This window comes from Humulus lupulus, chromosome 1 (assembly GCF_963169125.1).
Source record: "Humulus lupulus chromosome 1, drHumLupu1.1, whole genome shotgun sequence".
Taxonomy (NCBI): Eukaryota; Viridiplantae; Streptophyta; class Magnoliopsida; order Rosales; family Cannabaceae; genus Humulus; species Humulus lupulus.
Window position 1 is genome coordinate 7,282,955 of NC_084793.1, and position 27,022 is coordinate 7,309,976.

General features: G+C 34.7%; 1 protein-coding gene across 1 annotated transcript; it reads right to left on the minus strand.

Moving 5' to 3' along the window:
* Positions 1 to 1,108: 1,108 nt before the first annotated feature.
* On the minus strand, positions 1,109 to 5,174 carry LOC133784679 (MDIS1-interacting receptor like kinase 2-like). Its single transcript, XM_062223970.1, has 2 exons — positions 1,811 to 5,174; positions 1,109 to 1,701 (listed from the first exon to the last, which is right to left on the minus strand). The coding sequence occupies exons 1-2, from the start codon at positions 4,938 to 4,940 to the stop codon at positions 1,325 to 1,327; spliced, it is 3,507 nt and encodes a 1,168-aa protein (XP_062079954.1). The 5' UTR covers positions 4,941 to 5,174; the 3' UTR covers positions 1,109 to 1,324.
* Between the last annotated feature and the right edge of the window lie 21,848 nt (positions 5,175 to 27,022).

Consider the following 27,022-nt stretch of genomic DNA (forward strand, 5'->3'; position numbering starts at 1 on the left):
AAGAAATGCAACTAATTAATATAAGAGGGGTGACAGATTACTTGTATTAAATATGAAAAGAAACATTAAATTTGATCCTATAAAAAATTATAATTTTTTTTGGGTGTCTTTTACTTGCATTTAGTTTAAAATTTTTGCTTGTTCTTACTTGTTCTTGTGTTTTCTAATTTTTGCTTGACGTTTTCTGTGATTGTTTTAGTTTTGGTTGACAACATAATTCTCATTTTTGTTTATGAATAGCCATGTATTAGCCTGTGAAAAGGATTTTTGGATTGATTTACATTTTATGCATTCAGTTAATTTATTGATAAAATCTTTATTAACTATTGAGTAGAAAGACTATATCCACAAGAGTTTTCATTCCACTCACTTTATGATCATTATTATCAAAGAGTTGTACTTTAATAACTAAGTGCCATATAGATGCATTTGTGTGGCAACCTATATATAATTGCTCCAAGTTGATAATTTTTATTTCTTATTTAAAAAAATCAATACATTATTTTAAATTAAATAATAATATTTAAAATCCAATAAAAAAATAAAAAGTTACTTAACATTCATTAAATATATTAAGATTAAAATATTAATTAATAATATGTTAACAAAATCATTTGTTGCAATTCAAATGATTTTAAAATAAGTGTTTAAATTCTGCTCTCAGTTTGTTCCTCCTCTAAATCATGATACATAGTTACCAAAGAAGCTTGTCCATATGGTTTAAGCTCAACAACATCAAAGAAATCAACAACCGTTACAAGCCATTCTACACGTTCATCTGGTTCACATATATCATTAAATAAGTCATACTTTTCCAAATTTGCACGATGCTATACTAGATAAAATAATAATGATAAAGTGTGGTTATATTTATTTTGTGTTGACTTTGACTACTTTTCTTGTTTTATAACTTTTGAAAATTAAGGTGGAAAAAAATACAGAAATTGTATATTTTAAGGCCAAGTTGATGGATTCATTGTTTTTTCTAATCTTTCCTTTCGAGTCTATTTCCCATTTACCAAACATGAGAATAACCTTATATTGCAGAGTTATATAGCAGATTACATATACAACATCAAACACCACGAGAATCATATAAATCAACAAATTTTAAGAACAGAAAAACAAACTCCCCTGTTTTATTTATCTTTTTTCTCGATGAGAAATACTGCACTTTGTATACAAATCATGAGTAAAATAAAAACTAAAATTACTTCATCACTATGATCTTTATTGAACAAGTAGTAAAAACATTAACTAATCTGTAGAACGAGATAAACCTCTTACATAAGTACCAGTTCTAATTAATTAAATATTTTTTCTACTACTGATATTGAAGTGCAGCAAGCTTCTCAATAGTAATCATCCTCAATGGCTCAGAGATCATGGAAGCTCTACTGCTGGTCGACAATTCTTGCGCCACAAAATGCATGCTGGGTCTTGACTCTGGTCTACTTCTCGTACATGAAAATGCCAAGCTCACCACTAACACCACAACCATTGATAATCTCCCAGAAGGAGGTAACAGCCGTTGATCTAACACATCTTTTAATAACATATTTGCAAATAATGTCTTCGACCGGGCTGATGATAAAGATTCCAACAGTTCTCCTGGGTGCTTTCCCATCATAATTTCCAAAGCTACGACTCCAAAGCTATAGACATCACACTTTTCTGTCACGCGCATGGTTAAAGCTAACTCTGCACAACAAAACCAATTTGAAAACAAACACTTGAAAAATTAAATTTGAGCATATTGGCAATCTAAAAGTTCATGCATGTGTTAATTAATATTGAGTAAAATTGTAACCTGGGGCCATGTAGCCGTAAGACCCAGCTACATTTGTCCAAATGGACAAGTCAGGGATCAACAATCGAGCCGTGCCAAAGTCTGAAAGTATTGGAACGAAATCGGAGCCGAGTAGTACATTGTTCAAAGACACATCGCGGTGGACTATTGGTGGAGAACAGTCGTGGTGCAAGTATGAGATTGCATGAGCTAGTCCTTGAACTATCTTCACCCTAGAATCCCAATCAAGATCGGTTGAGCCATATAATACTTTAGCAAGGCTGCCCCTATTTGCATATTGATACACCAAGTACAAACCACCCTTTCTTGAACAGAACCCATAAAGCTTTATGATGTTCCGATGTCGGACTTCGGTCAGAGTTCGAATCTCATTCTCGAAACTTATGCGACTAACTTCGGGAATGTCACTCGAATCTGACATATGCAACCGCTTAACCGCAAGAACCAACTCATGTGATCTCAATATAGCCTTGTAAACAGTACCGAAGCCTCCTTTTCCAATGCAATACTTGTCGTCGAAGTCTTCGGTTGCCTCCACGATTTCTCCGAATGTAAACTTTGCGTCTTTCTCCCATATCAATGACTGATGAGTGTCCTTTTGGTTAGAACTTTTCCTTTGCTTATCTAACACTTTGAATTTATGGCACAATATGAGAGTCATGACAATGGCAGTAACAAGAACTACAAGGCCACAAACAACGCCCATGACTATAATAAGAACAGTGTTACTTTTGCTTTTTTGCCTTCTACAAGGCTTAAGTCCTGTACTGTTTCCACACAATCCAGGATTTCCATCATAAACAATTTTTGGAGCATTTTGGAAAGTTGGGATCGAACCACTCAAGTTGTTGAAAGAAAAATCGATGCAACTTACACTCATTAGGTGGGAAAATGATTGTGGAATACTACCTGAGAGGTTGTTATGAGAGATGTTGAGGATTTCCAACATTGTAAGCTTGGAGAGGCTTGAGGGTATTTCTCCAAATATTAAATTGCTACTCAGATCCAATACATAATGCAAAGAGGCCAAATTACCAAGCTCTGGTGGTATTTCACTTGATATAATATTGTGACTGAGGTTTAAGCTCAGCAGTCCTTCACAATTACCAAGCCACTCTGGTATCTTACCAGCTAAATTGTTTGTCGACAAATCAAGATGCTGTAGCTCACTCAAATCTGATAGACTCGTAGGGATTTCCCCTGTCAAATGATTATTGCTGAGATTAAGATGGTACAAAAGTTTAAGATCTCCCAATTGAGTTGGAATTTCGCCACTTAACTCATTGGACTCTAGGCTCAAAAGTTCCAACTTTGTCAAACTCCCGAGTTCCGGAGGGATCTTACCGGAGATTTTATTTTGGCCCATCTGCAATCTGGTGAGATTCTGGCATTTTCCCCAGGTAATTGAAATTTCACCAATGAATAGGTTGTTGTTGAAGAAGATGGAATCAAGATGTGGGTGAACGCCAAAAGCATTGGTGATGTTGCTTGTGAATCGGTTCCCATCGAGCCTTACTCTTTTTAATTTGGTGCATTTTCTCAGGCACTCAGGCAATGCCCCTGTAAAGTTGTTGTTGTCTACCGTCAACTCCTCTAGATTGAGCCCTCTACACAATTCTTGAGGCAACTCTCCAAAGAAGTTGTTGTCTGATAAGCTAACCAAATTCAATCTAGGAATGTTCTTCCCAAAGTGTTTGGGAATTGTTCCAGTGAAATTATTGGAAAAAACAGATAACGTCTCCAAGTTACTCAGATTTTCGATCTCTGGTGGTATGGTTCCAACCAGATTGTTGTAGAAAAGTTGCAGCAAGGTAAGGTTTTTTAAGGTCCATAGAGAAGATGGAATTGGACCCATGAGATGGTTTTGGGAAAGATCCAACATTTTAAGTTTCTTCAAGTTTCCAATCTCTGAAGGAATTGAGCCAGTGAAATTATTGGAATAAACAAATAACTTCTCCAAGTTACTCAGCCTAGAAATGTTAACTGGCAACTCTCCTGATAGTTGGTTAATGGCTACAACAAAAGTTGTGAGGAATTCTAGATTTTCGATCTCTGGTGGTATGGTTCCGACCAGATTGTTGTTGAAAAGTTGCAGCCAAGTAAGGTTTTTTAAGTTCCATAGAGAAGATGGAATTGGACCCATGAGATGGTTCTCGGAAAGATCCAACATTTTAAGTTTCTTCAAGTTTCCAATCTCTGAAGGAATTGAACCAGTGAAATTATTGGCGTGAAGAATTAATTCCTCCAAGTTACTAAGACTGAAAATGTTAACTGGCAACTCTCCTGATAGCTGGTTGTTGTTTACATAGAAAAAGATGAGGTATTTGAGGTTCCACATAGAAGTTGGAATTGGACCGGTTAGATTGTTCCGAGAAAGAGCCAACATTTTAAGTAACGGTAGATTGGAGAATACAGATTTTGGAATTGAGCCATTCCATTTGTTTTGGGACATGTCTAGGAAGGTCAAGTTCCTACACTTTAATATGAAATCTGGGAATGTTGAATTAAAGTTATTCAAAGAAAGATCAAGGTAGGTTAACAAAGGCATGCTTGAAAATTTAGACCAATCAGAAGTCTCCAAATAGTTTGCTCCAAGTGACAAGTGTCGTACCTTTTCTAGAGTGCTGAGCTGGTAAGGAATTGTACCCTCAAGAGAATTGTTGAACAGACTAAGATATTGAAGCTCTGACAATTGGCTCATCTCCACTGGTATTTCTCCTTCAATATGATTGTCACTCAAGTCCAACAAAGTGAGCTTGGTGAGATTACCAATGGCGGGTGGTATAAAACCAGCGATATTATTGTTGTTGAGGTTGAATACAGTGATGTTATGGAATGGAGAAAAGTTGAACTCGTCTAATGAACCTTTCAGGTACAAGTTGGAGAGGTCTATTTGTGAGATTTCCCCGGTGGAGCCATCGCAGACAACACTAGTCCAGTTGCAAAGATTGTTGATGTTGTTGCTGGACCATGAATTCAGAGAAGATGGTTTCAACACCAAGCTGTTCTTCCATCCTATCAGAGCCTCTGCTTGTGGTTTTGATGAGGAAGTAATCTTCAATGGAAGCAAAACAAAAATATGATGAACAAGAACAAGAAGAGAGAAAGGAGTTCGTGGAACTATTTTCATGGTGTAGACTTCAGATTGTAAAGCTTGATTTGAATAAATTGGATTATTGTTTTTCACTCTCTTATATAGAGGGAAAAAACGTTCTTGACTCTCGGAAATCCAAAACTTTCCCTTTCAACATTTTTCAATAAAGCAAATTTTATATAATTTTTAGGACAGTGTAAAGGACAAAAGCAATATAAAGGTCTATACTGATGTGAAGTTCTATAGTGCATCTAATAATTTCATAAAATTTTAAATGATACTGTGTATACTACGTTATTACTAAACTGTAATTTGTGTACATAAATATGATCAGTATTTCTATTAACTTTTTTATTTTTTGAAAGAGAGGAATGTATGATTAAAATGGATCCCATATGCATCTCATCTCATGTGTATAGAACATGAGAAATGGTGCAATTATTACCTATGAATAGGGGTGAATCGACATTGAAAAGTTAAGATAATTGTGGAAAAATGTCTTATCACAAACATTATCATCTAATGAGGTATACATTAGCAAAAATGAATCGTGATTTTTCATCTAATGAGTTTATATATATATTAATTAAAATATTATATATTAGTTTAAAAAAATTAATCACACATGTTAAAATAATAAACTTATATGGTTTTAAAAAATAATATTCACATATGTTTAATGTATATTAATTTATATTTTTCTTCTATAAACATATATTACATTTTAATTTAGAAGAAAAAATACAAACTAATATACTTATACATATTGGTGTGGAATATAATATATGCTTATAGAAGAAAAATATAAATTGATATACATATATATGTGTGAGTAATTTTTTTAAACGAGAAAAATGTGTATGGTGTGGAACAGAATCATAATTAAATATTTTTTTTATTTATTAAAATAAACAAAGTAGAATCTTTTTTTAAAAAAAAAAAAACATTTTTGTATAAAAGTTGGCAAATGAACAAAATGGGAACTCTCAACAAAAGTGGGAGCTAAAAAGATTATTTTTTGATGTTGGTGGAGAGATTCAAATTTGGCACCTCGAGAAAATATTGCATGATGGGTACAAAGGAATTTCGGGGAAATTTCAAATTGAAGGACAATTACGCACACTTCGTGATATGCGTGGGTTAACGGACCTGACCAATTAAGTAAATTTAGGCCCAAAGAATCTGCAAAAGAAGAAAAGCCAAAATATATATTCTTACATGAGTGATAAAAGAAGATATTACAGATTGGTAGCTTTGAAGATGGAGAAGGAAACTCCAATGAGAAAGAAGCTGGGATTTGTGGGCAGTGTTAGTTTTGGAAAATAGGTGCCGAAGCTGGGTCGTGACTCTGGCCTACTTCTAGTACATGACAATGCCAAGCTGACCACTAACACCACAACCATTGATCTAACACATCTTTTAAGAACATATTCTCTAATAAAAAGATTTCAACATTTCACCCTATTAGAGTATAGTGTCTCACATAAAATAAATATAAGAATATTTAGTCATTAATAAGAATATGAGTAACTCTACTAATCACCAATCGGTTTTTAGATAGAGTCTCATGATTTTTGTCATCGTATCATGAGCCAATTCCTTTGCGGGCATTCGATCCACACCGATTCAAAGAGTTAGCCAAGTCACACGAGATCCACATAGTGTAAAAAAAACACTTGAGATCAAAATAATGAGATAAGTCGCACGAGATCTGCATAGTGCAAAAAGATTCTTGAGATCGATCTAAAAACATAAGCAAGCTGAAGAAGAGTCACTAGATGATTCAAGATTGGTGAGCGAAAAATCGCCTACCATCTTGAGGGGATATTGGAGTATGATGTCTCACATATAATATTGAATCATTAATAAGAACATGAGTAACTCTACCAATCACCAATTGGATTTTATATGGAGAGAATGATATCCCCCATAGAATAAGTGTAAAAATATTGAGTCATTAATAAAAATATGGGTAACTCCACTAATCATCAATTAATTTTTAATATAACCAACACCATCTTGAGAGGATATTGGAGTATGATGTCTCACATAGAATATTAAATCATTAATAAGAACATGAGTAACTCCACTAATCACCAATTAAATTTTAGATTGAGAGAATATTATCATACATAGAATAAGTGAAGATTTTTAAATATAACCAAATAATTCTTGTCACACCTGGATGCTTTCCCATCATAATTTCTAAAGCTACCACTCCAAAACCATATAGACATCACACTTCTGTGTGACACGCATGGTCAAAGCCAGCTCTAAAAAAAATATGTATCCATATTTATATGCATTAGTTAGAATATCTCAATTAAAAAGCGTTCATGCATGTAATTATTCATTTTGAGCAAAATTATTATAACCAGGGGCCACATAGTCGTAGGACCATCTGACATATGCAACCACTAATTAACAGCAAGAACTAGCTCATGTGAACTACCAAAGAATGCAATACTTGTTGTCGAAGTCTTCAGTTGCCTCCACTATTTCTCTGAACGTGAATTTTGCTTCCTTCCCCATATCAATTATTAATTATAATAATGTTATTAATTATTTTTAAATATTATTTTATTGATTATTAATGAGAGATTTTTTATTTATTTAATTAAATGATTATTCATGAAATTTTACTTTTTTTTTATGAGTTTGAATCTTATATTGTTATATGTGTCCGGCACAATTATAAATATTGTGCTAAATATAATATTTATTATTTTTGTACTAAATTTGACACTATTTTTAAACTGTGAGGAAATTATATTTTATATAGCTTTTTCAATCAAGTTTACAAAAATATAGATTTAAAAAAAATGTTATTGTATGGCTTTTTTTAGAGAATTTTCAATTTTATACATTAAGTTTTTCATAATTTTGTATAAAAGTTAGTTTATGCTATAGTTTTACTCTTGATCAAGTTTATTTAATTTAATTAATATATATATTTAATTATATTTTTGTTGTATTTTGATGCTATGTTACCACTTCTTTGGAGATGCTTTTGTTGTTGTTTTCATGTTATGTTACTATCTAAGCACTTTATTTATTGTATTATTGGTTTTGGGACATTAGTTTTAAATTTGAACAATTTTGTTGTAAACTTAATATTTTAAAGATTTAATGTGGTAATTGTAAGAACTTAATTTAGTATTACTACTAAATTGTGTTTAGTTTTTTTTTTTTTTTTTTTGTATGATTTCTTTTGCATGTTTTTTTATTGTTAATTTCTTTCATATTAAAATTTATATTCAAAGATAAAATAACTAATCCAATCCAATTACAAATCCAATTACAATTAATTTGTCTGGAAAAAAAAATTACAGTTGGATTTGATTGGATTTTGAGGCCAAATTGGATTGGATTGGATAATGATTTTCAACATCCAACCTTTAATTTGATTGGATTAGTTAGTGACAAAAATGTTGGATCAGACTGGATGAGCACCCCTACATATACTTTTGCATATAATTTATAATTTACAATTCAAATTATTAGTACTCAAATTCAACTAAAATCGAATTAGTGAATCTACAATAGGTTGTATTTGAGATTTCCAACTGACACAATTTCCTGAAATCAGAAATACATAGGCTGTTGTTGATTTCCTTGAGTCTTTATCTCCTACAAAGTCAGAATCTACAAAGCCTTCCACCTGAATTGTGTCCTGGTTTCTTTTGAATTTCAATCCTAATTCAGTAGTCATGTTGATGTACCTCAGCAACCATTTCAAAGCAGCCCAATGGAGCTTACCTGGATTTCCCATATATTTGCTTAGTACACTTGCAGCATATGCAAGATCAGGCCGAGTACAAACCATAGAGTACATGAGTGATCCTATTGCATTTGAATATGGTGTGTCCTTCATATCATTCTTCTCCTTTTCAGTCTTTGGACAGTTTTTGTTGCTTAATTGAAATTGACTAGACAGAGGTAGTGTAGCAGGCTTTGAGCCATTCATTTGGAATTTGCTAACTACCTTTTCTAGGTAGTCTTTCTGACTTAGAAACAAGCTGTTCTGTTTCCTATTCCTCTGAATATTCATCCCAAGTATCTTGCTTGCAGCCCCCAAATCTTTCATTTCAAACTCAGATTTCAAAATCTCTTTGATCCTTTCTACCTTTGATCTTTCTTTGCTGATCAGTAGCATGTCATCTACATATAGTAGAAGATACTCAGCTTGAAGAATACTTGACCCTTTATAGTATAGGCAGGTGTCAAACATACTTCTCACAAAACCATGCTGAGTAATAAAGGAATCAAATCTTTTATTCCATTGTCTTGGTGCCTGCTTTAGCCCATACAAGGACTTCTTCAAGTGACAAACATAGTCCTTTGCATTTCCTTTTTCATAGCCTTCTGGCTGTTCCATGAAGATTTCCTCCTCTAGATCTCCATTCAAGAAGGCTGTGGTGACATCCATTTGCTCAAGTTCCAAATCATACTGAGCAACCAATGCAAGCATAATTCTTATTGTCTTGTATTTTACAACTGGTGAAAATATCTCATTAAAATCTATGCCTTCTTTTTGACTAAATCCCTTTGCAACTAACCTTGCTTTGTACCTTGGTTGTTCTCCTTCCCTCATTCCTGGTTTTACCTTGAAAAGCCATTTACAGCTTATTACCCTTCTGCCATGAGGTCTTCTAATTACAACCCAAGTCTTATTCTTGATCAGTGATCCCATTTCCTCATCCATAGCTTTGTTCCAAAGCTTGGCTTCTTTACTTGTTATTGCCTCTGAATAACTCTTTGGTTCAATCTTGATCAGATCTGTAGCAGTTATAAAGGCATAGGCAAGCATGTCTGCAAGAGCATTAAATCCATATCTCTGAGTTGCCTTTGACACCCTTCTTTCCCTATCTCGAACTAATTAATAGTCCTGGATGTTGGTAACATTCTCATGGTCAGGTTCCATATCCTCTTCATCATATCCAGCTGGTGCATCATATGGTTCCACCTGATTTGGGTCAGGTACATGTTGCATTTGTTCATGTTCCACCTGATTTGGATCAGGTACATGTTGCATTTGTTCAAGTTCCACTTGATTTGTATCAGGTGCATGCTGTGCTGGTTCCAAGTGTTCCACTTGATTTGGATCAGGTGCATGCATCTGGCTTGAGATACCTGCAGGGTTAGTACTAAAGATATCTGCAGCATCAATAGTTTTGTTAGTAGATTTCAGACAAGGGAATTCATCTTCCCTAAAGATAACATCTCTACTATTGATTGTTTTGAAACCTTGTTCATCTTTTAGCCAAATTCTATAACCTTTAACACCTTGAGGATATCCCAAAAACACACCTTTCACAGATCTAGGTTGTAGTTTACCTTCACTTTGATGAGCATAGGCTGTACAGCCAAATACTCTCAAATTTGACAGATCTGGTGGCTTGTTTGACCATCTTTGTTCTGGTGTCAAGAATTCTATTGCTGTTGAGGGACTTCTATTCACCAAGTAGGCTGCTGTCATTACAGCTTCTCCCCAAAATTTCTTTGGTAATCCTGAACTGAACATCATGCACCTTGTCTTGTTGAGCAATGTTCTGTTCATCCTTTCAGCCACTCCATTTTGCTGTGGAGTTATCCTCACTGTTCTATGCCTTTGTATCCCATGATTTCTACAAAACTCATCAAATTCATCACTGCAAAACTCCAGTCCATTGTCAGTTCTCAAGTTTTTAACCTTTCTTTCTGTTAAATTTTCAACCAATAATTTCCATTGTTTGAATTTATTAAGTGCTTGATTTTTAGTTTTCAACAGAAATATCCAAACTTTCCTAGAGTAATCATCTACAATGGACATGAAATAAGAGTTACCTCCATGAGTTGGGATTCTTTCTGGACCCCATAAGTCAGAATGCACATAATCTAAAATACCTTTAGATGTGTGTTTACCTGTTTTGAAGCTCAATCTATGGTGCTTACCCAAAATGCAGCTTTCACAGAATTCCACCTTGCTGATTTTGTCTTTGCCTAACAGTCCTTGATCATAGATGACTTTCAAACCCTTCTCACTTATGTGTCCTAATCTCCTATGCCACAGAACAGTCTTTGCATCTTCATTGTTTGTTGCTACAGCAGCCTCTCCATGTACATTGCTTCCAATCAAATAGTACAGGCCATTAATCTTTTCTCCTTTGATGACAACCATAGAGCCTTTACTGATCTTCATGATTCCATACTCAATTTTGTTTGTATACCCTGCATCATCTAAAGTTCCAACAGATATTAGATTTTTAGTGAGTTGTGGAACATACCTCACATCCTTGAGTGTTCTGATAACACCATCAAACATTTTGATACTAATATCTCCAATTCCTTCTATGCTGCAAGTATTACTGTCTCCAAGAACCACTTTCCCTCCAGTTGTAGTTCTGAAGCCCTTTAGCCATGATTTCTGGTATGTCATGTGGAAAGTGCAGCCTGAGTCCAGTATCCATCTCTCATTAGAACTCTTGGAAGCCACCATCAGAACCTCTCCTGAGTCATAGCCATCTGTAAAGTTGGCTGAGTCCTGATCTTCATGCTTGTTTCCACCTCTTCCAACTTTCTTGTTTCTGCTATTATTTCTGTATTTGTTGAAATAGCAGTCTCTTTTGTAATGGCCAGTCTTACCACATACATAGCACTTATTGTCATCTTTAGAGCCATCTCTACTTGAATCTTTGGAAGATGATCTTCCTTTCTTCTTGTACCCTGAGCTGCTGTGATTTCTGTTTTGATTGCTGGATCTTTGTATGTTCCTTCCTCTTGTGAAGTGAACTTCCCCATTGGTTCTTGAAAGCTTCCCACTATTCTTTAATGACATTTCCTTTGAATAGATTGCCCCAATGATTTCCTCCAGCACCAAGCTGTCTTTTGCATACAGAATTGTGTCCCTAAATTGATCATACTGTTGTGGCAGAGAGTTGAGGAGATATATGGCTTGATCCTCTTCCTCAATTTTCACATTCAAGCTGCAAAGATCAGACAAGAGTTTAGTAAATTCATTTAGATTTTCATCAATTGATTTACCTTCATCCATTCTAAAACCATAGAATTTCTGTTTTAAATAAACCCTGCTAGGCAGCGACTTTGTCATGAAGGTTTGTTCCAGCTTGTCCCACATTGCAGCTGCTGTCTCCTCTCGAACCACCTTTCTCAAGATCTCATCTTCAAGGCTCAACACTATGGTGTTTCTTGCCTTTTTCAGAATCTCCTCCTTCTTGGATTTCTCCAATGTTGCAGACATTTTATCTTCCCCTTTCAATGCTTCATCCAATCCCATGTTTCCAAGATGAGCCTTCATCTTTTCCCTCCATAGGAAGAAGTCATTCTTCCCACTGAACTTCTCTATATCCATCTTTGCAGTGGACATATTTTCTTGATCTTCTTAAGTCTGATTCTTGATTTTCTTGAAGCTTCAGTTCAGACCAAGATTCAAACACCTTCTCTACTATTTTCTCTGGTTTAATGTAAATGTCACCAAACTGAAACTATGAATCAAACAAACCTGGCTCTGATACCATTTGTTACAATCTAACAACCTCAGTTTGTATATTACTAAAACCAACAAATCATATAAACCAGAAATTAAACATGCAGAGAAGATAATTTGCAATACAGAGAAAGAAATAAACCAGAAAAACAGTAAAGTACACAAGTAATTTAGAGGGGTTCGAACTTTCCTCTACAATGTGTAGAGAGCCTATTCCCCTTGAACTCCTTCCAAGGAATCCTCTTTCACTATGATTAATGGCAGATTACAAGACTTTGTTCAAGGTAACTTGAACTGTTACAATGGTGATCTTCTCCCTTGAGCAATATTCACAATGAAGCTTAGAACACTTAGGAAACTCCCTTGAAGATCTCTGCTTCCCGTTGGTTTCTCAGTTCTGTTCTTCTGTCTTCATCTTCAACCTTCTTGCTTCAAGATACAATAAAACCTCACCATACATACTATTCTCTCGGTTCTCTCTCTGTTTTAATTTCTGTACACCTTTTAAAACATAAGACAAGGCATCCTTTTATATAGACCAAGGATCCTAGTTACAAACTGATACAAAACAGAATTTAACAAATAACAGAAAGAATAACTAATCTTCTTGAGTGTCCAAACCGAGCTGGCTTGATCTATGCCATGTCATCATAGTCTTTAAGTGATTGGTTTATTTAGGACTGATATAACAACAGTTATCACGAGGGGTAACCAATTACTCTGAGATGAGTAATTTTCTGTCAAAAGAGATGTAACCAATTAATATAAGAGGGGTGACAGATTACTTGTATTAAATATGAAAAGAAATATTAAATTTGATCCTATAAGAAATTATAATTTTTTTTGGGTGTCTTTTACTTGCATTTAGTTTTTAAAATTTTGCTTGTTCTTACTTGTTCTTGTGTTTTTTCTAATTTTTGCTTGACGTTTTCTGTGATTGTTTTAGTTTGGTTGACAACATAATTTTCATTTTTGTTTATGAATAGCCATGTATTAGCCTGTGAAAAGGATTTTTGGATTGATTTACATTTTATGCATTCAGTTAATTTATTGATAAAATCTTTATTAACTTGTGAGTAGAAAGACTATATCCACAAGAGTTTTCATTCCACTCACTTTATGATCATTATTATCAAAGAGTTGTACTTTAATAACTAAGTGGCATATAGATGCATTTGTGTGGCAACCTATATATAATTGGTCCAAGTTGATCATTTTTATTTCTTATTTAAAAGATTAATACATTTTTTTAAAAATAAATAAAAAATATTTAAAATCCAATAAAAAAATAAAAAGTTATTTAACATTCATTAAATATATTAAGTTTAAAATATTAATTAATAATATGTTAACAAAATCATTTGTTGCAATTCAAATGATTTTAAAATAAGTGTTAAAATTCTGCTCTAAATCATGATAATTACCAAAGAAGCTTGTCCATATGGTTTAAGCTCAACAATATCAAAGAAATCAACAACCGTTGCAAGCCATTCTACACGTTCATTTGGTTCACATATACCAACTTTTGCAATAAAACTAAAGAATAAGTGATGCTTTTCCAAATTTGCACGATGCTATACTTGATAAAATAATAATGATAAAGTGTAGTTATATTTATTTGACTTTGACTACTTTTCTTGTTTTATAACTTTTGAAAATTAAGGTGGAAAAAAAAGTACAGAAATTGTTTAACTTTAAGGCCAAGTTGATGGATTCATGTGTTGACTTTGACTACTTTTCTTGTTTTTCCTAATCTTTTCTTTCGAGTCTATTTCCCATTTACCAAACATGAGAATAACAGATTTAAACAATTAAAACTTTACATATCACAGACGTCTAACTAACTTAACAACTACTGTCTTAACACAAATCAAGTCTTCAGATAATAAATGAAAATAGGATAACAATAATTCAAAATCAATGATTGCATATACAACATCAAACACCACGAGATATATAGAACATTTTTAATATTAATTAACTAATATTATAGAACAATAATATATATTTTTCATAATAAATAAATTATTTAATTGAAATAGAATTTTTTTAAAATATTTATGATAATTTAAATAATTAAATCGTATTTATTTAAAAATAATAATGTCATACATATTATTTTTTTATCTTATAAACTGATGTGATAGTTTATTTTCTATCAAGTGATTGAAGTTCTTTTTCTTTATCAAATTCACCAAAGGACATTGTGAGATATATTAAAAGCTAAAAATAGTTGATGCATGTATACTACGCTACACTATGACTTTTTTCTATTCTTATTTTATTATATTATTAATTTATTTTTAAATATTATTATAATTTATATATATGTCATATAGTCGTGTAAATATATATCTATGTCAGTGTTGTGTTTAGATGTCATATATGTAGAGATTATTGATATATATATTTATATATACTATAAAATTGTAATTCATTATATTATATATGAAATAAAAAAAGTGAACCGGTTTTTATTAAAATTATAAATAATGTTTTGCTCTAATTTTTTAATACATTTATGTCATACATTATATTAAATATATTTTATTTATTTTTATGAAATTATTTATTTATTTAAAATTTATATGATAATTAAAAATAATAAAAATAAATACATATTTGAATAAGTATGTTTATAATTTTGAAACTAAAAAAAACGTACATTGTATATTATTTTTACCAAATATAACTAATAATATATATACCTACTATAATTATAGGAAGATAGATAATTGAAATTTGTTATTTTGTGCATACAAATGTGAATAATTAGTTAGATAACATTCTTGTGGACACAGATGCCAATAAGTGCACCTTTCCTATCCTTATTTTCTTTTTAACTTGTCTATTCTGATTGTTAATTAACAATTTATTTTTTGTCTTTTCTTGTGTACTTATAAATTTTAATTTTGAAATCATAAATTAAACATCTTTCTTTCTCAATATCACGTGTACTCATTATATGAATACACCTAATGCATCATTATATAAATACACCTAATGTATAGTACAATAACAAATAGATCATCTATAAGAGCAATAATTATATGTATTAATATTTTTCCTTTATGTGTTAGACAAAAAAAAATTATTCTTACAAATATAATTTACATATAAAAATATCAATTTTATAATTTTGTAAATGTGTATTTTGCACTAAACATTATATACATAGGGCATCACTTCAGTGCATCTAATTTTTTGGCTGCACCGGTGCAGCTAGGGTATAGTTCGAGCACTTAAATAATTTTTTTTTCAAATTTTTTTTATGGCAGTGTACATTGTTGTCATTTAAGACATACATTATTATTATTAATCCAATAATTAATATTAAAATAATTATTCATAAGTAGTAACCATTAAAAATATTGCCATTTATATAAATGTATGTATGTTTTATAACTCGTCAAACTAAGCTTGTGTTTGGGGCTAATTAGTTGTCTATATATAGTAAATTTGTTCTTCTCACAAACTACAACTTCTTGATGAGTTGATATTGACATTTCAAGAAGGAAAAAGTGCCAAATATATATCGTATTCATTTAACACTAGACGATAATATGTTACAATATAAAGATTATTCAACAATGAATATAATTGGTGGATAGAGTTGTCAAATAACGATACCTAAAGACTGCACTTTCTTCTCTTATTTTTTTCTTAGGAAATATGGGATTTGTGGAATAACTTACCACTGTCGTCTACATGTGTCTCTCACTAGGATTAACTATACACCCCATACAAACGTTTTGAGATTCGGTCAATAATTTGTTATTTTTATTTTGGTTATTAATTTAAGTATAGTTGGTGATGTGATTAGAGCTCTAAATACGGGCCGGGCTTTTTAGCACGGCACAAAACTGGCACGAGCATGACACGACACGACACGAAAAAATATAGGCTTAGGCCAGGCACGATACGAATTGAAAATTGGGACTGCACAGCACGACATGAGCCTGAGCACGGCACGACACAACAAGCCTGAAGGCACGACACGAAAGCACGAACAAACTAACCCGAAAGCACGACATGATAAAAAGCCTGATATTTTGACATTAATAATAATAATAAATTTTTATTTGTCAATTATATATAAATTAAAATGATAATAAAAGTCTATTAATTTTCTCAATTTTATATTTTTATAATTATATTAATTTATTTTAAGATTTGTGAGTTAAAAATTTTAGTATTTATTATTAGATATTCAAATTCTAATAATTATCTTTGATATAATTTTGTGCAAATTATTGTTAAAAAATATATAAAAATATCTAAAACTATAATTTAAATAAAGAAATGTATTTAGATTGGTGGTGAGTGCATTGATTCTTAAAGAGGAGGTGGATGGTTCAATTTTCCATCCCCACATTTTTTGGCAATAATAAAATAGGCCCAAATAAGGAAAGTGGGACGGGCCCATGGGCCGTGCTGGGCTTACTATTTCAAATATGGGCCGGCCCGGCACGAATTAAAATACGGGCCTAGCTCGACCCGTCCCGAATTATTCGGAGGCACGAAAAATGTGGGCCGGGCCGCCCACATTTATAGCTCTAGATGTGATGTTATATTTTAGTATTTTTATTTTTTATAATTAAGAATAAGTTAGGATACATTAATTTGCCATAGAAAATACATACTTTTTTTAATTATAATATTGTTAATAATTAATAAGAAATTTTAATACACATTTTTAATTATAATAATGTTATTAGTTATTTTTAAATATTATTTTATTAATTATTAATTATAGATTTTTTTATTTATTTAATTAAAGGATTATTCATGAAATTTTACGTTTTTTTTTTATTAGTTTGAATTTTATATTGTTATAGTGTGTCTAGCACAATTTTAAAAATTGTGCTAAGTATAATATTTATTATTTTTGTACTAAATTTGGCATTATCTTTAAACCATGAGAAAATTACATTTTATATAGCTTTTTTAATAAAGTTTACAAAAATATGGCTTTTTTCAAAACAAAAAAAAAAGTTATTATATAGCTGTTTTTAAGAATTTTTAATTTTATGGATTTAGTTTCTCATATTTTTGTATAAAAATTGGTTTATGTCATAGATTTACTCTTGGTCAAGTTTTATTAAATTGGAAAAGTATTTTTGTAATTTAATTTTTTTTTGCTTAATTGACTTTTTTATATGAATATTATACAACTATTTTTATATTAAATCTTACTTTGGTTGTTTTACAAAGTTTTTTTTTAAAATATGAATTGTATTTATTAGTTTTTTATTATTGTAAACATTTTTTTTTTTTTTAGATTTTGGGTAAGGTGACTAATTACTTGATTGATTACTCCATCATATGCTAAAACAACATTTTCTATAAGCGTTTTATCAGTTAATGTAACGTACTGACTAATCATATTATACGAGAATTTATATAAAAGACTAGTATTAGGAAAGAATTGTTCTAATAAGGCGGAATATTTATCTAAAGTCATAGATGTTATTATATAGCTGTTTTTAAGAATTTTTAATTTTATGGATTTAGTTTCCCATATTTTTGTATAAAAATTGGTTTATGTCATAGATTTACTCTTGGTCAAGTTTTATTAAATTGGAAAAGTATTTTTGTAATTTAATTTTTTTTTGCTTAATTGACTTTTTTATATGAATATTATACAACTATTTTTATATTAAATCTTACTTTGGTTGTTTTACAAAGTTTTTTTTTAAAATATGAATTGTATTTATTAGTTTTTTATTATTGTAAACATTTTTTTTTTTTTTAGATTTTGGGTAAGGTGACTAATTACTTGATTGATTACTCCATCATATGCTAAAACAACATTTTCTATAAGCGTTTTATCAGTTAATGTAACGTACTGACTAATCATATTATACGAGAATTTATATAAAAGACTAGTATTAGGAAAGAATTGTTCTAATAAGGCGGAATATTTATCTAAAGTCATATATGTTACAGGAATCTGATATTTTAAATCAATACAATACAATACATCAACATTATCCCAAGATTGATTAGAATTAAGAAAATCCTTTTTACCATTATAAAGTAAGAAAGAGTTAGGATGAAGCATATTTTTTCGTTTTAATATTGAATGCATTACAGGTCCTAGTGCTATAACATATAATAGATTAACTTCATCTAATTTGAGAGATACGGTCAAATCCTTAACAATAACCTTTGAAAACCTTTTTCATGGTTCCAAATATTTAAAAAAAAAAATTCCTACAACTAGGTGAAAAATAATCACCTGTCTCTAATTTCCTGTCCCCTCCATGTCTCACAAATTATTTTAAGACACCACATTTATTTATAGTTGGAAAAAGAGAAAGTTGTAAATAATTTAAATATATATTAAATAAATAAATGATGTGTCTTTAAATAATTGGTGGGACATAGAGGAGACAGGAAATTTGGGGACATCAGATTTTTTTTCCAACTAGGTTAAATAACATGTTATTATGAGGGGTAACGAGTTACCCTGACATGAGTAACCTTCTGTCATAAGAGGGGTAACTAATTACCATAAGACGAGTGACGAATTACTTGTATTAAATATGAAAAGAAACATCAAATTTGAAGGAAAAAAAAAGACCTGGTCTGATTTTATAAGAAATTATAAATTATTTTTTAAAAAAATATTGAATAAAATGAAGAAGAAATAACTATAATTTTAGTAACATGGGTAACCAGTTACCAAGGGAAAAAATTGATATGATCTTATAAGCAACTAAAAATTATTTTTTTAAAAAAGTATTGAAGAAAAAGAAGAATAACACTTCATTAAAAAAAGAGGAAGAATAAATAACTATAATTTTAGTAACTGGTAACCAGTTACTATAAAAAAAAAACTCATAAATATACACACATATCAGAATGTGAAAGCAAACGGTTAACATAAAGAACTCAGAAATATACACACATATCAAAACGTGAAGATAACCGGTTACCATAAAGAACCCAGAAATATACACACATGTCAGAATGTGAAGGTAACCAGTTACCTATTGCAGATCTGGTGATAGAAAAAAAACAGATCCAAAGAAAATAAACGAGATTTGTCTTTGATTAATTAATGAGGCTATTAAAACCGAAATAGTTTTTTTTTTTTGGTGTCTTTTACTTGCATTTAGTTTTTAATTTTTTGGTTGTTCTTACTTGTTCTTGTGTTTTTTCTAATTTTTGCTTGACGTTTTCTGTGATTGTTTTAGTTTTGGTTGACAACAAAATTCTAATTTTTGTTTATAAATAGCCATGTATTAGCCTGTGAAAAGGATTTTTGGATTGATTTACATTTTATGCATTCTGTTAATTTATTGATAAAATCTTTTTTAACTTGTGAGTAGAAAGACTATATATATCCACAAGAGTTTTCATTCTACTCACTTTGTGATCATTCAACCCTTAAGTATTTAAACAACCATATTAATGATTAGGGTTAGAAGCTGCAAAAATAACTAAGCTTATCAAAGAGAGTTGTACTTTAATAACTAAGTGCCATATAGATGCATTTGTGTGGCAACCTATATATAATTGGTCCAAGTTGATAATTTTTATTTCTTATTTAAAAAATTAATACATTTTTTTTAAATAAATAAAAATATTTAAAATCCAATAAAAAATAAAAAGTTATTTAACATTCATTAAATATATTAAGATTAAAATATTAATTAATAATATGTTAACAAAATCATTTTGTTGACGCCGCTTTTCGTCAACAGTGAAAGAAGAGCACGTAAACAATAAATAGTAATGGCCAATAAAAATACGATAACACAAAACACGATTTTTTACGTGATTCAACAGTTAAATCTGCCTAGTCCACGAGTCTTTGTTATTAAACTCAAGGTGATCTCTGAAAATTCTTCAAGGATGAATTCTTCAGAGTTTTATCTCAAGATCACAAAAATTCGGTCATTTACAATGGTGCATGACCTCTCTATTTATAGAGAAGATTGCATAATACTATCCCACATATTTTGGGTAGTTACTCTTTTTGTGCAAATAAATTAAATGGCTCTAAATGCCTGTAATCCGATATAAAAGGAAACGTCCCCTGAAGACCAGGGGGCGTATAACTGATCAAATAATATCCCATGATTTTAGGGGATTTACAGTAATAAACATAGACTGCGTCTTGTTGTTGGTGGTTCATTAGGATATCCAAGGTTATCATCCTACATTGTCAAAGTCCTATTCTCTCCAGGTATCCTACCGACTTTCGAGCTAATGACATCTCCCGAGGCCACATGACTTCGAGATCGTACGCGCGTCAGGCTCGGAACCCATGATCCGAGGTCATCCCTGAGAACAGATGTACCTCGGGGCCTATCTTTCGAGCTCGTGGGGATTTCGAGGCCACCATCTTCGAAGTCGTCTCAGCTTTGCAGGCTCGATGTTTAGGTCCGGAACATATTCCGGACTTTTACGAGTTCATTCACTGTGAATCCAGCTTTCGAGGTCACACTTCTCATGGCTCGAAATCTGGGTATAACATCTTGCCCCCTCAAAAGTATTTGTTCGAATCCTAAGAGAAGGAAACTTTTGAACTACTTTCTTCGGGAACCGTACCGTCACACACTTGAGAATGGACACGCGTCAGTTGGGTATTGCTCATTCATGGTACTTGAGTACCTTGGAAATCTGCCCACGATCATTCATCTGCCACCTTTTCGGTACCATCATGTCATCGATCCCTGACCGTTGGATTTTATGAGGATTCTGGGCCAATGGCTCAGATTAATCCTTTTTATCACTTTTCTCCCTCTATATATTCGAGGCCTTTCATGGCCTCAGGTTGTCAAGCTCCTTGCAGTGTTGAGCTCCGACCGCTAGCGAACGGAGCTGCTATGCCCCTGGGAACCCTGACAACAGACTGAGGTACGCGGCATGGAGTCAAGAACACATGAAGGCAGGAGCGCTATTGCCTTTGAAGTATTTTTTCAAGGACTTCACGGATTTTGTTGGGTTGGCTCCGTTCCAGCTCAACACCAATTCTTACAGGGTTCTGTCTACCCTGAGGTCGCTATACCACGAGCTGAAGTGGGAAGGACCTTCGCCGCAAGAGATTTTGTATCTCTTCTGTCTGAAAAGTAATCCCTCCCGAGCTCGGGGAGGAGATGGCTTTTACTACCTTTCGAGCTATCCCAAAGAGAAAAAGGTGTTTGAGGATCTCCCTAATCATCCACCTGATTTCAAAAAAGCCTTCTTCTGGACAGATGGCCTGTCCCCGTCTCGATGCTACTCATTCAGGCGGATTTGAAAGTATTCCAACCCTTTTTTTTATCTCTGTGCTCCGGTTCTTATTTGTAGGTTCGTACTTAGTTGCAATGTGTTATTTTCCAGCCAATTTTCTCCGCCCTATACCCGACGACGCCATGAAGGAGTATAGAGAGACTCTGCTCCAACTCCCTTACGGTCGGAGGTCTCTCTCGTACCTTTTGCACGAGAGCAAGCTCCGAGCTTGCGGGCTTTTGGGAGATGGCCAGTCCACCTCAGACTGGTCCAACAACAAGTATGATCATTGGGAGCAGGTGCCTTTGCCCACAGGCATCCTCCCTCCGAGGAGAGAGGTGAGGCCTCCACCTCCAGCTTGCCGAAGAAGTCCGCCATCGGGGAATGAGGCTAATGATGAAGCCTCGAGCTCAGACTCGGATGAAGAAGGTAAAGTCATCCTTAGCTTGAGAATGTGGTCCCCCACCTTATTAAAACATAAACCCGATAGGTTAGTTTTAGGCCCGGATGATAGATACCACTTCTACATATGGACTCGGGTAGACGATCAAGTTCATAGGTTTGATAGTTGGCTCGGGAAGTATGACACCATGTACAGTCTAAACGAGGTGTGGAACGGGATAGCCGTCCAATATGGGACCAATGATTATAGGGACCTTTTGAGGTTGACGCCCACCTATAGGGAAGGTACTCCCCCCACCTCTTCTGAAGATGGGGGAATTTTGTGGTCCCCGAGCTCTAGTTCGGGGAAGAGTTCCAGTTAGGTCTTTCTTTACTTGGTTTTTTTCTTTTTTCAAGTTTATTGCCATGATGTCTAACCTCGATTGGAACTGTGCAGGTGCCATGGATCTCAACCTTGACGCAGTGCTCTTTAGTGATGAGGGAGCCGGAGCTCAGAAGAGTAAGCGCCCGAGAGCTTCGCGGAGGTCCGACCGACCATCCAAGGTCCCCAAACGCTCCGAGAAGACCCCAACGGCTGAGGCTACTGCGAGCACAACCGAGGAGCAGACCGTCCAGGTTGATGCACCCGGTTCAACCGCGCCCATCTTGCCTCCTCCAACCGATACTCAAATAGCCGTCGGTCGGCCTCCGAAGAAGCCTTCCGTATCCAAGGTCCTACTGCTGACGGCCCAACCTCATGTTGAGGAGTTCGTGCTCGATGGTGCTGCTGGGACCCAAGGGGCTGTACTTAGCTCGGACGTCCTTTCTCGAGTGGGTCAGAGTTTTTCAGGCTTCGGTGCCGACCATTGGGACCTTGTGCACAAGGCTCCAGACTGTAATACTCTTTATGACAAGAGTATTGAACTTACTGCCGCGGTAACCTTCGCAACTCTCCTGTAATTGTTTGTGTCCCAGCTCGTGATCTAATTCATTTTTTGTGTTTCAGGCCCTTATCGTTTCAGCACAGCTTAATTATAAGATGACCGACAAGGTGCACGCGAGTATGTCTCTGGCCCAAGAGTCGAGGGATCTCTAGCTTAAGATGGCTGATGAACTCAAGGACTCAAAGACCGAACTCGAGAATGTGAAGATCTGTCTCGCGGAGCTGGAGAAGACGAAAGCCGAGCTTGAACAGGCGAAGACTCGTCTTGCCGAGTTGGAGAAGGCTAACACTAAGCTCGAGGAGGAGAAAGCTGCTACTTTTGACATCATGGAAAGCGAGAAGGCCCGCCTCCTGGACGAGTTCAAAGAGCAGAAGGAGAAGGCGGTCGACCAGGCCATGTACAAGATTTGGGCTGACAATGCCGACCTCGATACCAACTTCCTGGGTCCTCTCGAGGCCAAGTATGTAGAGCGGTGGAATGCCCGTCTTAAGGCTAGTGAAGCTGCTCGAGAGGCTGCTCAGAAGGATAGTCATGCTATTCGTTCTGGGGGGTCTAGTGTCGTTGACGCTGGAAAAGCCAAGGGAACTGCTCCTTCCTGATTCTTACCTCGGGGCTGCGTCCCTCTATTGTTTGTAACTATTTTGATTTATACCTGTAGGGCTGATACAATTTATTATTATTTTTTATAAACTTACATATGCTTTACATTTCTTGGATCGAAATATTTTGCATATTTTATATGAATGAATTTTTTATGTTTATTTCTTCATACAAACATAGTTGGGATTTAGGCTCGAAACTCGATGCATCCATGCATTGTTTGTTCGAATTATCCATTTTCGATCTCGTTATTCATCAAGGTCGGATATTACTTTAACCATGAACTCGAAAGTACTTGTATGGTATGTAATGTGAATGGTTTAGTTATATCTTATTGCTTAGTTACTTTTCCTCGTCCTCGGTTATTTCTCCGAAGTTATGAGTTCGAAACTATTTTCCCATAAGATATTCCAGCCTCGATCTCGACTTATCTCGAAGTAGGTTTAAATTCCAACTCGTCGATTAGTTTTAGCTGGTTTGTTCCAAACCTATTAAGTTTGCACATCTGGTTAAATCTAAACATTATTATCTTTTGATAATTTGGTTGTCCAGACTATCTAAGCTCGCGTATCTGGTTACATCCAAATACTTTTATGTTTTTGATAATTCAGTTATGTCCAAACTATCTAAGCTCGCGTATCTGGTTACATCCAAATACTTTTATGTTTTTGATAATTCGATTATGTCCAAACTGTCTAAGCTCGCGTATCTGGTTGCATCCAAATACTTTTATGTTTTTGATAATTCGGTTATGTCCAAACTGTCTAAGCTCGCGTATCTGGTTGCATCCAAATACTTTGTGCATGTTATTTTATTTTTTAAGCTGTGGGTATATATACCCATGATGCCCCCTTAATATCCTATGAGTGTGACCATAGGTTATTAAATTAAGAGAGATTGCAAAAATAAAAAAAGATAACATATTGAACGAAACAGATCTTTATTTGATGAAATTCAAAAGCAGACAAACTAATACAGATAGAAATTCATGGTTACAGACAACACTTTTCCTATACTATTGGTAGTAAGGTCTTAGGTGCTCGCCATTCCATGCTCGCGGTACCAGGCTCCCATCCAATCTTGCTAGCTTGTAAACACCGGGCCGGATGACTGACTCTATTTGGTATGGTCCTTCCCAATTCGGCTCGAGCACACCAGCTGCCGGATCTCGTGTTGCTAAAAATACGCGTCTCAACACCAAATCTCCCATTCCAAACTTTCGATCTCGAACCCTCTTGTTGAAATACCTGGTGGCTCGTTGCTGGTAGGCAGCGTTTCTCAGCTGAGCCTCTTCTCTCTTTTCTTCAATCAAGTCTAAGGTTTCCTCGATCTGAGTGTGGTTTGAATTTTGGTGGTAAATCTGAGTTCGGATCGTTGGGATTTTGACCTCGATGGGCAACATTGCCTCGCAGCCGTATGCTAGAGAGAACGGGGTATGCCCTGTTGATGTTCGAGCTGTGGTCCTATATCCCCATAGGACTTGGGGCAATTCTTCGGGCCATCGTCCCTTCGCCTCCTCCAACTTTTTCTTCAGAGAACTCTTGAGAGTTTTGTTCACAGCTTCGAACTGGCCATTCGCTTGAGGATGAGCTACTGATAAAAAAACTCTTCATTATGCCGTTCTTTTCACAAAATTTGGTGAACAAGTCGCAATCGAACTGGGTTCCGTTGTCGGATACAATCTTCCTCGGCACCCCATATCGGCACACGATGTTTTTTACCACGAAATCAAGGATCTTTTTTGAAGTTATTGTTGCCAATGGTTCAGCCTCCGTCCACTTCGTGAAGTAATCCACGACGACTACAGCATATTTTACTCCGCCTTTGCCAGTTGGGAGGGAGCCTATGAGGTCGATGCCCCATACCGCGAAAGGCCATGGGGAAGTCAACATGGTCAGCTCGGATGGTGGAGCTCGGGGAATCGTGGCGAATCTCTGGCATTTGTCGCATCTCTTCACGTATTCGAAAGAATCCGTTTTAATAGTAGGCCAGAAATATCCTTGGCGTATGATCTTCTTGGAAAGGCTATGCCCCCCGGTGTGATCTCCGCAGAATCCTTCATGAATTTCTTCAATGATCTTCTTAGCTTCGGGTGGGGTTACGCACTGAAGTAACGACATGAAATATCCCCTTCTGTATAGCTTTCCGTCCAAAATGGTGTAACGGGGAAGTTGATACATCAACTTTCGAGCCTGGTTCCGATCTCTTGGAAGGACTCCGTTCTCGAGATATTCAACTATTGGGGTCATCCAGGTAGGCTCTGTTTCGATCATACACACATCTTCCTCCTCTGGCTCATTAATGCTAGGTGCCGATAGGTGTTCTATGGGCCCAACGTTCAGTTCTTCATTTTCAGTGGATGTGGTGAGCCGAGCTAAGGCATCTGCATTTGAGTTCTGTTCTCGGGGAACCTGTTCGATTGTATAAAATTCGAAACAATCCAATGCGGATTTCGCCTTCTCCAAATAAGCTGCCATTCTTGTGCCGCAAGCCTGGTATTCTCCTAGAATTTGGTTAACCACGAGCTGGGAGTCGCTGTGGCAATGTATCGCTTTAGCTTTGAGCTCCTTGGCTATGTGAAGCCCTGCCAGTAAAGCCTCGTACTCGGCTTCATTATTCGACGCCTTGAAGTCGAATCTCAAGGATGAATGAAATCTGCTTCCTGCGGGGGTAATCAAAATGATTCCTGCCCCCGATCCATATTAATTGGATGAACCGTCGACGTAAAGTTTCCACAGCTCGTGGGCCGGGGTTATGACTTCGTCGTTGGTCATACCAGTGCATTCCACTATAAAGTCCGCCAACGCCTGTGCCCTAATGGTCGTCCTCGGGTGGTAGGTGATCTCGAACTGTCCGAGCTCAACAGCCCATTTAAGAAGTCGACCTGAAGCTTCTGGTTTAGACAAGACTTTCCTGAGTGGTTGATCAGTCAGCACATGGATGGGATGCGCCTGAAAATAGGGGCGGAGTTTACGAGACGAATAAATTAGACTAAGCGCGAGCTTCTCCATCAAAGGTTATCTTGACTCTGCCCCCAGTAATCTTTTACTGACGTAGTAAACGGGCCTTTGCACCTTCTCTTCTTCTCGAATGAGTACTGCGCTTATTGCGTGTTCGATGGTTGAAAGGTATAGGTACAGTATTTCTCCCGTTTCAGGTTTTGACAGGATGGGTGGTTCTGCAAGGTGCTTTTTGAGCTCCTGAAAGGCCAGCTCGCACTCCTCCGTCCATTCAAATTTCTTACCTCCTCTCAATACGTTGAAAAATGGAAGACCACGGTCCGTAGATTTCGAGATGAATCTGCTTAGAGCTGCCATCCTACCAGTCAAACTTTGGACATTTTTGTGTCTTCGAGGTGAGGGCATGTCAATCAGGGCCTTGATCTTGTCAGGGTTAGCCTCGATTCCATGAGAGTTCACGATAAAGCCCAGAAATTTTCCTGAAGATACCCCAAAAGTGAACTTCTGAGGATTTAGCTTCAT